This window comes from Oryx dammah, unplaced genomic scaffold (genome assembly GCF_014754425.2).
Source record: "Oryx dammah isolate SB20612 unplaced genomic scaffold, SCBI_Odam_1.1 HiC_scaffold_12, whole genome shotgun sequence".
NCBI classification, from domain to species: domain Eukaryota; kingdom Metazoa; phylum Chordata; class Mammalia; order Artiodactyla; family Bovidae; genus Oryx; species Oryx dammah.
The window spans coordinates 69137107-69152244 of NW_024070196.1; the positions used below are offsets into that span (position 1 = coordinate 69137107).

Here is a 15138-nt window from a genome sequence, read left to right on the forward strand (position 1 = left end):
AGAGGTCACCCTGGGTGTTCCTAGAGGCTGAGAACCTGTTGTGAAATCCTTGCTAAAAAGCCCCCCAAAAAACTGCCATTGGTAGCTTCTGCTGGAGCCCTAGGAGTCTCACTGCGGGGACCTCCCTCGGCCCAGAGCAGCTCCTGGGAGCCCATCAATCCCTGCATACCCATCCCTCCTTCAGCTGCTGCAGCAGCCCCATCCCCCAACCCTGTCTCCAGCCCATCCCTAACCTCTAAAGAATGCTGAGGGGGAGAGGGTCTGCAGTGACCGGCTGCCCTCTGCCATGCTGCACAGCCTCTTTCCTGCAGCTTTGACCCGAGAGGCTTTCCTGGTGACGGCGCTCCAGTTACCAACCACCTGGCCGCTGCTCCTGGTGTGGACCAAAGGGAAGGACAGACAGCGGAGCTCACCCTGCATGTGTTGACAAGGTAATCAAACGCTTCCCAGCTTTTGAGGAGGAGTGTCCTGATATCCCACAAGAACTTGGCAGTATGGGTTTTTTTTTTTTTTTTATGTTGAGTCAAATGCAGAGCCATTTCCTGCACTTTTATTCGCAGGTGTCAGAATGAGGTATATAAAAACATGTACACAGAAATGCTTTCATAGAAAAGTAGAAACCGGTCATGTCTTCTTCTGCATCATGACCAACAAGAGACCCCCCGAGGCCTAGGTCCCCTCAGCAGGTGACTTCTGGGAACAGCCTGCTGGAGACAGACAGCCCCACAAACCCGGCCTCCGTGAACGGTGGTGGCAGGGCTTTGGGGAGGAAGCTCTGTGGCCAGGTTAGCTCTGCTGAGACCCCCGAGTGTGCCATCAGAGCCTCGAGGCTGACTGTGCCGGGAGCTTCCTCTTCGAACCTGAGCGTCAGTCTCTTCGGACCCCTTCTCTCCAAAAGGCGTCAGGAGCCCTAAGGTCCCTTCCAATAGGTCTGTGATTGTTTCACAAGTTAGGGGTCGTGACCCTCACCCTGCTTCACCACAGGAAGGTGCTGGTCCTGAGGCCTTCCATCACCTCGCCTCCCGGCGGGTCTCCGGGTTAACCTCCGAGCAGCAGCTCACGAGGCCCCGCCCACAGCATCATTCCTGTAGGTCAGCTGGCTGCTGTCTCAGCCCTGGGGAATTCAGAGAGGTCACTGTGCACCCTGAGAGGAGGCCGTCGGGGGTGCCCCGGGCCCGCTCAGGTCCTGGGGGCTGAGGCAGCTGCGAATCCCTCACCCTGCTCAGTGGAATGTTCAGTGCCCTTCTTCCCTTCCTCTCCTTTCAGAACAGGAAGGGCCCTGGGGCCCTGGGCCCGGCCCGCAGTCCTCAAGGCACATCACTGCCAGCACCCTCTGCCTAGATCCTATGCTCAACCCACAGTGCTGACTTTCATACAGACTCGTTTCCATTTCCCAGAAATGGTCCGGAGGGGACTGCGTCCTAAATACTGAAAAAACTAAATACATTTTTTAAACACTGCCTCTTGACCTACGTGACCAGAACTGTGAATAACAGCGTGCGCCACTCAGACCCACAGCGAGCACGTGGGGAGGCTGAGGCTGAGGCCACCTTGCACAATGAAGCACAGGGGAGCTGGGGGAGCCCCCTGTCCGTCCCTGGTTTGGTTCCGGGACACAGGAAGCCCCTGTCACAGCGCTGCTGCGGGGGCTGCTGCTATCCCCATCCGTGGGAAAAACCCTGCTCCATGGTGTGGAGAGAGAGCCTTGGCAGGACCCTACCCAGCCTCGCTCTCAGCCCACAGTGCTACCTGTTCCTGTCTTCGGGTTCAAACAGAAAAAGTGGGGGGTTTCAACTACAACAGAAAGTGTAGATCCTCCCAGCTGTAGGGGCGGGGGTAGGTGGTCCCGCACCAGTCTCTGCAATGGGCTCCTGCCCATCATCGGGGGGGCTCAGGCACCTGGAGTGCCTGCCTGGCCCATGAGGGGGGCGCTGCCCTCCTGAAGGTCTACTGGAGTCTGGCTGGCGTGGACCACAACGGTCTTTTCTTCCATGATCTCGCAGGTAGGGTTGGTGAAGGCAGACAACGGCAGGGTGATCCTCTGCAGCTCCCGCTCGCACACTTTCTGCTCGTGCTGGGCTTTCAGGTCCTTGCCTCTGGCAGGAGAAGAGGGAAGAGTCGGGCTGTGCCTCCCGCACAGTCTGCTCGTAGGCCAGCACCCTGAGGCCCGGCAGGGGCTGGCCGCAGTCAGAGCCAGGCAGGGCTGTTCTGCCAGACTGCCTTAACTCAGCAAGGAGCTCCTAAACCTCGTCTGTGAGATGGGGGTGAGAGGAGCACGACCCTCCCTCAGCTGCAGTGGGGCTCCCTGAGGATGGTGGGGACAAAAGAGACCCTTAAAGCAAAACAGAGTTTTGCTTTTTCAGGCCGAGGCACCACAGGACCCAGAAAAACCCTCAGCCCTCACCCATAAAGCTGTCCAGAAAACTGACCTGACCATCCTGTTCTGAGACGCCTCATCCAAAAGTCTCAGAAGGTGTGAGCTCTGGCTGGAAATGAGGACCATCCCCTCCCCGGAAAGTGTGAGCCCTGGCTACAAAGAGGGACCATCCCCTCCAAGTGCAGTGGGCAAGAAGCCTCTGCGGGCTGCTTGGGTCAACAGGAAACAAGGACACAACCACCATGGGACCCCTGAGTGTTCACAGGCCTTCTGGTACTCCGTGACCCAATCAGGCTGAGGTGTTACCCCATTTTATTCACATGAAGTGCTCCATGCTGAGGGCTTGACATGGGCCTCACTTCATTCTGAACCCTAACAATTAGGTGTTATCATTCATTTTATAGATGAAGAAGTAAGTCCAAAGAAGCTGAACTCTCCAAATGGCACGGTGGGCTCAAGCCCAAGTCTGTTGGACTCTGGCTGATGCTCAAGAGAAGTTCTGACCTCATCAGGGTCACCCCCCCACAAAAAAGGATAGGGCAGGGCCTCACCCACCCAGTCTTCCAGCTGCATGTCCTGTCCGCTCCACTGGACTGGCCACGCCCACTGCAAGCCAAAGGGTGTGGTGTGCGCCTGGCACACTGCACGCCAGAACCCAGGTCAGCATCCTCTTAGCACAGCAATCAGACACGGCTCAGCCGTCAGAGGAAGTCTTCCCGGAAGGAGCCCATCCCAAAGAGGCCCTGAAGTAAGCAGCTGATGGATGACCTGGTGCGGCAAACAGGCCTGCCTCAGAGTCCCCAGGGAGACAGCCAAGAGCAGACAGATGACACAGCGATCACCCAGGGAGGTGCAAGGACAAAGGTTTCCAGAGTCACGAACGCTGAGGACACGGGCACTGGAGGGGAAAGAGCAGGTGCCTCCTAATTGCCTTTAAATCAACCAGTTCTCCGCCCCTGGACCAGCCCATCCTGGGCTGTGTGACACTCGGCCTTGGGGAACCTTGGTTTCATCATCTCTGAAATGGGAATGATACCTGACTCCAAATATGATGATGAAAGTGAAAGTGGAGTCACTCAGTTCTGTCTGAATCTTTGCGACCCCATGGACTGTAACCTACCAGGCTCCTCCGTCCACTGGATTTTCCAGGCAAGACTACTGGATGGGAAAGCATTTCGAAAACCATGGGACTGCTATAAAGCTCACAGAGGGCTGTTGTGATTTGCCCTGAAGGTGATGTGACTCACCAGGCAACGTTATCTTAATCTGGGTTCCCACAGGAACTCTCCTACTGGACAGCCAGGGTGAGTGTTGTTTATGTGACCCTGACCCCTGCCCTCCACTCTAGGCCTTAAGCTTCATCATCCTGTAAAACAGGGAGCTGGCCTTGAGAACCGTCAGGGCCCCTAACATCCTGTGAGATCCTGAGCATGACGTGTGCCCCGCGCAGCCCTGCTTCTCACTGTTGGGTCACAGGTGGCACACCTGTGCACTCGTGCCCCCAACTCGCCCTGGATGGCCACGTCTCTGCGTGTAAGCCTGCAGCTCCTGCCCATGCTCATCGGGCTCTGCACTGGACACCCCGAGCCACAGCAGAGGAGCTCCCCGAGCCCCCGGAGGGCTGAGGAGGGCCACGGGGACACGGCTGCTTGGAGCAAGTGCACCCCCCACTCACGGCCCGAGATTCGCTCCGCCCCTGGGCACTTCTCAGTCACAGCTACTGCCACCTAGAAGAGAACACCTCTGCCTCTGGCATACAACAGAAAACTACAGTCCGCTCATGTCAGGAGAAACTTGGAAAGCCTGGATTTAATTCTATTAAGGAAGAGTCCCTTGAACTGCAAGGAGATCAAAACAGTCAATCATAAAGGAAATCAACCCTGAATATTCATTGGAAGGACTGATGCTGAAGCCCCAATACTGTGACCACCTGACGCGAAGAGCTGACTCGTTGGGAAAGCCCAACGCTGGGAAAGATTGAGGGCAGGAGGAGAAGGGGGCGACAGAAGATGAGATGGTTGGATGGCATCACTGACTCAATGGACATGGGTTTGAGCAAGCTCTGGGAGATAGTGAAGGACAGGGAGGCCTGGTGTGCTGCAGTCCACGGGGTCGCAAAGACACACGACTGAGTGACTGAACAGCAAGGGAGCCCACAAACAACCCAGCAGAGAACCAAAGGCCATCTACAAAAGCAGCAGAGTACGTGCCCAGAGCCTTGAGCCAAGGCCTGAATTTCAAAACCTAAGGGGCTGAAGGAAGAAGGAAAGCAGGGACTCCTGCTTCCCAAGGACCCACTAAGGTGCCAGGAAGTGGCCTTCCCACCTTCCACCCTGAGAAGGGCCACCTGTGCACCAGCTGGATGCCACACCCTTTACCCATGCATCATCTCTGTCTCATTTCCACCCAGCACTGCGTGTCATCCACATTTTACAGCCGAAGAAGCTGAGGCTTTCCTCAGCTGCCTCCTTTACCAAGCGTCTGGCTGTGGTCAGCTGGGCTGTTGATAATGGTCAGGCTGCGTCACACACAAGTCTTGAGAGGGGGAAAAATCAATGTGGATTAATGGGGCAGAGCTGGGCTTGAAGCTCAGCCAAGGGTAAATGCAAGGAGCAGGTGCCGGGACAAGTCCGGATATCAGTCTCCTCCATTTAGAAGCCTCAAAACACACTCAGCCCCGCATGCCTCCTGCTAATGGCGGCTGTGAGTCCTAGAGGTGCCACGGCAGCCCCCAGCTCCTTCTGGGGTCTCAGACCACCAGCATGGCTGCACTGACCGTCAGGCAGCTCAGCCCCTTCTCGCCACCTATGAGGTGGGCGGACATCCAGGCTGTTGTCTGACAGCCAAGAAAGAACAAAAGACTCATTCACTAACTCAGTTCCTCTCCTGGGTGGGCGGAGGCGATGTTGACTGACAGTTTTCCCCTTGCCTTTTTATCAGAGCCAGGGCAGACACTGCGCTCAGGGCAGGGAGCTGCAGGCTGGCCTCCTGAACCAGACAACCAGGTCAGAGGCCCACCAGGCTGAGCCCTTGCCTGCTCCCACCTGCCTCCCTTCCTCCCCTGAGAGAAAGCCTGGTGCCTGCCCGCCCCTCCTGGCCAGGGGAAGACTCCCTCCCGTTAGCCTCCTGGCCCTTGGAAGGGTTCAGATTCAGAGCTTTCAAGAATTCTATCCTGACTGCTCCAGGGTCAGACCTGGTGGCCGGGCCGGCCAGAAAGCAGGAGTGCACGGAGCTGCTGTCTCTATCTGACATCCTCTTGCTGGGTGATAGAGGCACCCAGGACCTCCTTCAGGCAACACAGGCTGCCTCAAATTATTACGTAACTCTGAGCCACTGCTCTCGTCCCCGTCAGAAGTGGCGCTGTGCCACACTGCTGCTCAGGACAAGTTCCTCAAGGCAGCCAAGGTCAGGAACACCAGCTGTCTGCCCAGACTACACTCATTTGATCGTCACAACAAACCTATGCGGCATCTACTAGGATCTCTGTTTCAGGGACAGGACAGCAGAAGTGGAGAGGCTCCATCATTTATTCACGCAGAGGGTGGATTTGGGATCTGAACCTAGTACTGCCTGTCTTTAGGAAGCGTTAGAGCTGGGCGGATCATCGCTGACCTGCCCCCATGCTATTTTACACCTGAGGGAAGCAGAGAAGGCAAATGACTTGTCCAATGCCACACTCAGAACTGCTCATAGTTCCAAAACCTGGCTCTTTTGACTTCTAAGCCCAGCTATTATAGTTTGAAAGTTTCTGTTTTATTTTGAAAGGTTCTGGGCATGTTCACTCAGTCGGGTCTAACTCTATTGCAGTCCCATAGACTACAGCCTGCCAGGCTCCTCAATCCATGGGATTTCCCAGGCAAGAATACTTTGCCATTTCCTCCTCCAGGGGATCTTCCCAACCCAGAGATTGAACTTGGATCTCTTGCATTGGCAGGAGGATTCTTTACCACTGAACCACCAGGGAAGCCCGCACTGTCTTATGCAATCCAAAGCAAATTGGCACGAGAAGCTCCTGAGCCTTGCTGGACTTTAGGGAGACACTGGCAATCCTTACTGGCCATGTAGCTTGGACACACCACTGAACTCCTCTCGGTCTCAGCTCCTCACTGTGAAATGGTGTAAAAGTGGCCCTTCTAGTGTGGTCCTGCGGCTTTGGTGCTATCGTCAGGGAAGGACACTCAAGTGGGTCTTATTAAGAAAGTCTAGGTGGCTGTGGTGGTTATTTAACCTGACTGGTGTTAGTTCAGGGTAACCTGGGGTGGGCATGGGTGTGCATGGAGAGGGGACACAGCTCTACGGAACAGATGAGACAGGAGGTGCAGAGAAGTGGAAGGACCTGCGCTCCACAGCACTTCCAGGACACTGTCCTGTGACTCTGGGGAGAGAGTGGGGCTGAGCGCTTGCCTCCAGCCCACAAGCTGTTTCCTGTTGCGCAGGCTGTGCTCGGGGCATTTTTGCTGAGGAAAGGGGTGGTCCGGTGGTTAGGAGTCTGGTGACTCGGTGCCTCGCCCTGAGATTACAGGAAAGTAAATATAGGCTCTCGGGGCGCTCCCGTGACAGCCTAGAGGAGCAGATCTAGAAGCAAAAGGTGTGGCTTCCTCCTCCGGCCTAAGAACTGAGCTTGCGATTAAGGACATTTAGCAGTCAGTTCAAGCACCTGGAGGCCTGGACACTGTCACAAGACCGAAGGCAAGCCCAGTGCTATCCAGTGGCTGAGGAGGAAATATTTCAACAGCTAGAGTCAGCTAACACGGTTTGGGTCTGAGCTGCGAACTGTAACCAGGGCCTCCCCATCATTCCCCCTAACTCCCTGAAATGACAAACAGGTGCTCCTGAACCTGCCCCATCCACTGTTGTGCTGAGGGCAGCGACCTTATGCTAGGGGACAGGAGACCCTCTCAGGTCAACACTTCCCCTCTCTGAACCTGTGCTTCCTGAATCATAGAAGATCAGAGAAGCGATGGAGCCTGGAGAGCACAAGTGCAGTGTGCCCACGTTTTACAGAAAAGAGAAACAGCTATGGTTTACTGACCTCTTTCTTGGGGCCAGGCAGTCAAGCGTCTCAGCGACAGCCGTGCCCTGGAGTAGAAAACAGAACCACCCTGGCCAAAGTCACGCAGATTGCTAGTCAGTGGCAGGACTGAGACTTAGCTCCACCGAAGGCTAGGTGTGTGACCTCAAAGAAGTCTCAGTTTCCTTATCTGTAAATATCACTGGCTTTATCAGGGGTGATTGTGAGGACTGAGTTAAAGTACACGTATCGTTTGAAGCAGTACCTGGCCTTCAGAAATACTGCTCCTATTACTGTTATTATTCTTACCAATATGTCCCCTTTTCCATCTGTAAAACAAGGCTGACTACATCACTCTAGAGACAACTCGATTTTATTTAATGCTGGATAACCCGCTGGGGCTGTGGTTCTCACCACTGGAAAACGCAGGCCACCACATCACTTCCCTTATAGGAAGCCTTCCCAGACCACAGAAAAGAAATATCGCAGATACTCAGGAAGGGAAGTCAAATCCCCTGATTTTTGCCCAACATTTTGCAAATAATCTTCCCAAAGTCAACCAGTGCTGGAAAAATGGGCACAACTCGATTATCATCACTCACTCCAACTCGCTTCCTTCCTCCTGTCCTAGAAGAGATCCCACTGCTCACAGCTCAGGATATTCAAGCCCCAGCTGCAAAAGCAGTGGCTGGGAACCTTTTCTAGGGGCAGAATTTTATAACTCACAGAAAGAATTCAATCTCCCAGTCCCCGCAATGAGAGCCCAGCCTCATTTCTGAAAGGCCACCCGCTTCCACAGCAGACAGCAGGGAATGTCAGTGTCAAGAGAGGTGGATGCGACTCCAGCCACTCCCGGACAGTATAACCTTGAGCAGGTTACTTCACCCTTCTGATGAAGGCCTCCTCACCTGTACAACGGGGAATAAGAATCCCTACCTCATCAGGCTTTCTGGATGATGAGTAAAGGCACCAAAGAAGAGGGTTCGTCCAAGGCCACCTGGTGAAAACTAGAACCAAGTCTCCGCATCCAAGACCTCACTTCCTTTATAGGTAAGAATGTCACAAAGGAGTCTGGTTTGACTTTGTGTACCTTTCTCTCCTCTCTCACCGAGCCCAGAAAAGAAGCTACTGACCTCTTGTAGGTGTAGCCGAGGACGATTCCAGCTCCAATGATGATGATGATCACCATCATGGTGATGCCCAGCACGTAGCCTGCCAAGGACAGGACACAAGGTCCCATTAGCTGCACCCCAGATAATCAAATATTTCTCCTTGAATTCCACAAGGACAGAGGCAGGCAAGCATACCTAGGGTTCCCAGGTCCTTCTTCTCCTTGGAGTTCACCCGCACCCGTTGACTGATCCCAATCACTGGCTGCACAGCTGCCGCCTCACTCCGGGCAGGCAGGGCGTTGGCAGGAGCAAACACCTCGTCTCCTCCTGGCACTTCAGCAGCCTCCTCAGTTTCTGTCGGGGAGGTTGGCAGGCCCTGGGAAGTGGTATCTGGAGGTGAAGTGGGAAAACAGCTCTCATCAGAGAGTGGCCTGAGTTTGGGGGAAGCTGAGTGGGCCCATCTTAGAATGCACTGTACACACTGAAATCAAGACCCAGGGGCAAGATCTGGCCTAAAGGCTGCACCACAGCTGGAACAAGACAAAGAAGGCTGTGAGAAAGGGCCTCACCTGCCTCCCATGTCTTCATATTCTCAAATTGCCGTCTTCCAAGGCCCAGCTCAGCTCACCTCCAGGGGTAACCTCTATGCCAAGAGGCAATGCGTGACTCCTCTAAACAGCTCGCATTTGCTGAGCCCACACTTTATGCCAATCCCTATGTTACATGCTTACATATCCCATTTAAACCTAGAGAATCGTCCTTGCTGCCCTGGGAGCCACTCTGGAGTCTAAGAAACTTGGATTCAAATCTGGACCCTGCCACTGCCTTTGGTAAGTCGCTGAACTTCTCTTTAATCTTAGATCCCCCAAACTGGGTGGAGGGGGGCTGTGAAAGAGTGCCTAGCACACAGCAGACACTACACAAACCGGCTCCTAAACCGAGGGACGAGCTAAGGGCGTGGACCAAAGGCACACTTCTCCGGGGCTCCCCCAGCGGCGTTCCCGGCGCCGAGCTCGGCCGAGGGGCGGGGCCTAGCTGCCCATGGTTGTTTACTAGGCGCTCGCGGAGAATGAGCTCATTCCGGGCGGCGGCGCCGGCCAATGAGCTTCGGGTCCCGCGGCCTGGAGACAGCCCTGGCCAATCGGACAGCGCGGGGCGGGGAGGGGCCGGCCGGCGTCGCGCGGCCGCACGTGCGCGGCGGGTGCTGCGACAGCTCCTGGGAACGCCTGGGCGCGGGGTCTGGGGCGGGTACCTCGGCAGCGCAGGTCCTCGCAAGGTCGCTTCTCGGGAGCTCCAGCCTCGCCGCTGACGTAGCACCAGGGCCCGCGCGGGTCCTGGTCCGGGTTCCGGCAGTAGCTGTGGTTGCCGGTGCCTGAGACGGGAGAGAAGGCACCATAGGCCGGGGTTGGGACACTGCCTCCGCCCGCTCGCCCGCCGCCCGGGACGGGCACTCACCCGACTCTGGGGCAAATGCCAGGCCGCTCTGCGCGTCCAGCCAGTTGAGGCAACGGTGGCCCGGCGCGGGGGAGGGCTGATCCGCCCGGTACAGGTGGCCGTTATCCCAGAAGCAGCCTATGAGGAAGAGGAGCCCCCGACAGGACACTGAGTGGCGGGCAGGGGAGCCCGGGCCCACCCCTGCTGGGAGACGCTGCCCTCACGTGGAAAACCCCGCCTGCCTCGCTGGGCTGTTATGAGGCCGGAAAGAGAAGGGAGGGCGGGCGAGTGAAGAGCCCCCAGCCTGTGTCGGGCTCCCTCTGCTCAGTGTTGGTTTTTTTCTTTTCTTTTTTAAGCCGGAAAGCACGGCACAAGTGCAAGGGGTTGTTGCTTGGGAGCTTGTGATCACTTTGGAGGAAGGTGCAGGGGAGCCCTGGGTTCAGGACCGTCTGTGGAGACGGTGGGAGTTTTGGATCAGAGGGTGGCAGGACCCCAAATCCATCCCTGTGTTGTCATTCTATGTTATATAAACTCTGGGGTTCTTGCCTCCGTGGATGGGGAGCATTCACAGGCAGCATTTCCTCCCAAGAGAATCCTACAAAGGCTTTTATATCCAGTCAGGCAAAAGAGAGCCTCAAATGGAGGGAACCTGCCTAATTGCTGCCTGGATATGACTCCAAATTCCCACTCCCCTCAGCAGGAGGGCCGCAGGAAGGGGCTGGGTAAGGAGAGCAAGCGCTCTGGAGACACCCGATAAAGCCCCCCGAAAAGAACAGGAGGAGTGGGGGAGGTGAACCCCCAAGTTCCATCCACTCATGAGCCACCGGCAAGAAAAAGAAAAGAGAAAGCCGTTATTTGCCTTTGTTCTTAATGGCAAAGATGGAGCTGCAAGCTCCAGGCAGGGAAAGGAGAAAGAAAAAAACAAAACCAACAAAGCTTTCACGGGACAACAGGAAGCTGCCTCAAGCTCCGTTTCCTGTCTTCGTCCTGCTTGGAAAATAGGAAGCATCACCCTTTCTGCTTCATTAAGCTGCTGCAGAAAGGAAAGATTGTAATCTCACCTCCAGATCCATAGGCTTCTGCCAGGAGCATGTTGCTGACGAGGATTGTTCGCACCCAGGCCAACCACATCCTCACCTCCTTCGTCCTGCAGGTGACTGACCAACCAGAGTCCAGCCGGGGTCCCCCTAGGCGGCGGCTCTGCCTCCGGTTCCCAGCCTTGCAGTCAGACCTGCTCTTGTTATGTGCTTCTGGTAAACAGCCTCTCTTTAGAACTGGGAGCTTCCAGCAAGCTTGCTGCAGCGAGCTGGTTTTTTTTATTTTTCCGGCTGAAAGGCGCCCCCTGGGTCCTAAGCCTCCTATGCCATGCTCATCACTCTGCCCTGAGTCAACAGAGGAACTCAGCCAAGCGGAGAGAGGCAGAAAAGTTCAGGTTGTGCTTAGCAGTGGTTCAGCTTGTGACGTGCACTGGCTGCATCCCCGGGGCCTTTCATCTCTTCTGTTTACATTTGTGTGAGTACATAAAGAATAATTTTGTCAAGAGGCATCTCTGGGGGTTGGGGGCTCAGGGAGTTTGGAATTACAGTCAGTAAGGCAGAACCACTTAGGGAGAACATGTTAGCTACACAACTTGGAGGAACTCGGGACTGGATGGGACATAGATAAGAGAATCCAGGTGGAAGCAGCTCTTTAAACCCATCCTTGAAAAAAAGAAAAGGGCCTTGTGGTTTATACATGTTTATAAACACTGATTCTCTCTCTTTTTAAAAACAATGTAACTTTGCCAGTCCTATCAGTCACATTCCTTTGCTTCTCTTTGGGGCTCGGGAGTGTCATATATAGTAGGAGCCCACTAGGGGTCTCTTTAGTTGGAAACACATGTCCTGCAGACAGTGGGCCTTTTGCTCAGCTGTGTTTAACAGCCCGGCCTTTCTACCAGCCCTGAATTCATACAGAGGAAGTTAAGGAAAGTGGTTGCCCTTTCCCCACCCCCACCCTGTGGGAAATCCATCTGCAGCGATTTATATGCGTTATTAAACCTCTCCACATCCATACGCCGGAGACCTTTTGGAGTTAGGCAACACGGCCCTCTTCCTGTCTGGCTGGCAGCGCCTGTTCCCAGGCAGCCTCAATGAACTGAGGGATGGAGCAGAGGGATTCGCCAAGACTACCTTGTGACTCAGGCGAGTCTCAAAATAGAAATGGGAGACGGTTTCCATCTGAGGGCTTGCATCTTGCAGGCAGTAATTTAGGGAGGAGGGGAACAAAAAAACTTCACTACATAAGTTTCAGAAGTTTTCTCAAGGAAGGAAGCTAATGTTAAGCCAACTAATGTGAAGTGAATTTGAATTCACTACACTCAGATTCAGATGCGGAAAGGGCAGAGAGATGAGTTGAACTGAAAGAGAGATGAAATGAATTGACTCTTTGTAGAAGTCTGGTGACAGTGGGTTCCGTCCATCCATCAAATAAGACACATTGCTTTGTTTTTGCAATTGCTCTCCCATCTCTACACAAGCTTCTGGTCCTCTGACTCCTGACTTGGTGTCCACTGGGAATAACAGACATAAACACACAGATATGCCAAATTTTTATACTTTAATAATTCTAACATATTCAAGGGTCTTTTTTAAACACTTTTAATTTTACAAAAAGTTTAAGAACCTCCTATAAGTACATGTTAGATAAGGTTCTATATACTGAAATACCGAGAAGGTATCTGTGAACAAAATATTTGAAATATCTACCTTCATGGAGCTTATATTCTAGATTAAAAAGAGAAATGACAAATCTGTAAAAATGTCAGGTGGTCTCAAGTGTTATGAAAAAAAGTGAAACTGGATAAGAGGGGGAGAGTAAGGAGGTGGTACCTCACTTGCTAAAGAAAGCTTACACTGTTTTCAAGGAGGATATTTTTACAGGGAAAAGGCTGAAGGGGAAGTTCTTTGCACAGTTTTCCTTGAGAGTCCTAACTACTCTTACACCACTGCAAGAGATGTATGATACATTTTTTATTTCATTACATAAACTATATCAGCTTGGGAAAATGAGGCTGCAGTTCTGATTTCAGAGTAGCAGGAGATTGTTTTGGATTGATCCCTCAGCATCTAATCTGTTGCTTTTGTAAGCAGTGAGCACTCAGTTACTGTCTGATGAGATGCTCCTCCTTAGACTCTGAAGGGCTGCTTCCGCCGGATCGTAATACTTTTCCTCCTGATTACAGTAGAGACAGCTGTGCTCAGGCCAGCACTTGAACCATTTTCAGATTATCCACTGTGCCCATATAGGAGTGCCAGCACTTCCTCCTCAGGAGCCCAAAGCTGCTTTACCTGTTGCTCTTATCATCTAATTTCTCCTTTTAAAGAACTGCTGTCTACCCTAACTTACACACTTTGGTATACAGCAAAACCATGCTCTGTGCTGTGCAACTTATCTGGAAAAGTACTGCCTGAAAGAGATAAAAAAAACAGGCCAGAAGAGATTTCTTTCAGCTTAGTCATCTCTGCTTTTTCTCCCTTGTAACTAAGATGTGTATCAGAGTGGTTTGCTTTTTTTTGAGACTGAGGGACTCGTGTCTCAGTCCTTCAAAGGCATACTCTATTATAATAGGCTCAGTGCCTCCCTTCCTCAGGGAAATCAGATTGAGTTCAGAGATGTGCTTGTCGTCATCACTGATGATGTCTTGTTTTTTCCCTTAGGATCCAAATTTGAATTTTGCTTCATGTATTGGCGCAATATTGGTCATTTTTTGTGACCTATAGTTATTCCAAACTTCAGATTTCTTCTGGAAATATTACTACAATAATAATGTGATACAGTGCTACCCAAAATAGTCACTTTGGATTGTTTATTTCCTGAAGATAATGTTGTGAAATATAATATTCCTATTTTGCTAACTATTCCAGGGATGTTTAACTATTGGTTTCATGTTAAATCATTGCTAATCCAGAGAAGAACTAAAAAGCCTCTTGATGAAAGTGAAAGAGAAGAGTGAAAAAGTTGGCTTAAAGCTCAATATTCAGAAAACGAAGATCATGGCATCTGGTCCCATCACTTCATGGCAAATAAATGGGGAAACAGTGGAAACAGTGTCAGACTTTATTTTGGGGGGCTCCAAAATCACTGCAGATGGTGATTGCAGCCATGAAATTACAAGACGCTTACTCCTTGGAAGGAAAGTTATGAGCAACCTAGATAGCATATTAAAAAGCAGAGACATTACTTTGCCAACAAAGGCCCGTCTAGTCAAGGCTATGGTTTTTCCAGTAGTCATGTATGGATGTGAGAGTTGGATTGTGAAGAAAGCTGAGCGCCGAAGAATTGATGCATTTGAACTGTGGTGTTAGAGAAGACTCTTGAGAGTCCCTTGACTGCAAGGAGATCCAACCAGTCCATCCTAAAGGAGATTAGTCCCTGGTGCTCATTAGAAGGACTGATGTTAAAGCTGAAACTCCAATACTTTGGCCACTTGATGCAAAGAGTTGACTCATTGGAAAAGACCCTAATGCTGGGAAGGATTGGGGGCAGAAGGAGAAGGGGAAGACAGAGGATGAGATGGCTGGATGGTATCACCGACTCGATGGATATGGGTTTGGGTGGACTCTGGGAGTTGGTGATGGACAAGGAGGCCTGTCGTGCTTCAATTCACGGGGTTGCAAAGAGTGGGACACGACTGAGCGATTGAACTGAACTGAATCCAGAGAGACAAGGCTATCGAAATACTTCAGAAGGAAGCCTCTAGAGCATTTCCCAAGAAGGATGGGCAGTTTGCTTTGAACTTAGCTCTAAGAAAGCCTTCAATCTGTTAAAAGGCTTGAGAATCCTTTTTGTCAGTGAAAGGGCCAAGGTGTTGGTTTGAAAAAAATCTGTGATGAGATCTAATGAGTTGACTCCAGATAGTCTCTCCATATGATGTGCTATCAAAGAGGCTGCAGGTACTTCCCTGGAGACCCAGTGGTTAAGACTCCAGGATTCTGCTACAAGGGACATGGGTTTGATATTGATCCCTGGTTGGGAAACTAAGATCCTGTATGCCTCGCAGCACAGCCAGAAAGGGAAAAAGTGACCACTGAGATTTTGCTGAGAGGTGTTTGGGTGTACAATCACAAACTGAGCAGGGGGGTGATTTTATGAAGCTTGTTAGGAAGTAATAGTCCAGTCAAAAGAGCTAAACTCCAAGGGTGTTTCTAAAGTTTGGCCTTCAG

At 52.3% G+C, this 15138-nt stretch overlaps 1 protein-coding gene across 1 annotated transcript; it reads right to left on the reverse strand.

Moving 5' to 3' along the window:
• Window positions 1-528: 528 nt before the first annotated feature.
• On the reverse strand, window positions 529-11207 carry PIK3IP1 (phosphoinositide-3-kinase interacting protein 1). Its single transcript, XM_040251146.1, has 6 exons — window positions 10996-11207; window positions 9956-10072; window positions 9753-9872; window positions 8696-8890; window positions 8522-8600; window positions 529-2096 (listed from the first exon to the last, which is right to left on the reverse strand). Exons 1-6 carry the CDS (start codon window positions 11063-11065, stop codon window positions 1892-1894), a joined length of 786 nt encoding a protein of 261 aa, XP_040107080.1. The 5' UTR covers window positions 11066-11207; the 3' UTR covers window positions 529-1891.
• Between the last annotated feature and the right edge of the window lie 3931 nt (window positions 11208-15138).

Bases quoted from the DNA above. Each gene is read 5' to 3' on its own strand.
- PIK3IP1 (XM_040251146.1), bottom strand. From the start codon at position 11,065: ATGTGGTTGGCCTGGGTGCGAACAATCCTCGTCAGCAACATGCTCCTG. The intron at 9,873-9,955 runs GTGAGTGCCCGT...CTCCCGTCTCAG, and splicing joins GGCATTTGCCCCAGAGTCGG to GCACCGGCAACCACAGCTAC. The intron at 8,601-8,695 runs GTATGCTTGCCT...TGTCCTTGGCAG, and splicing joins GAAGGACCTGGGAACCCTAG to GCTACGTGCTGGGCATCACC.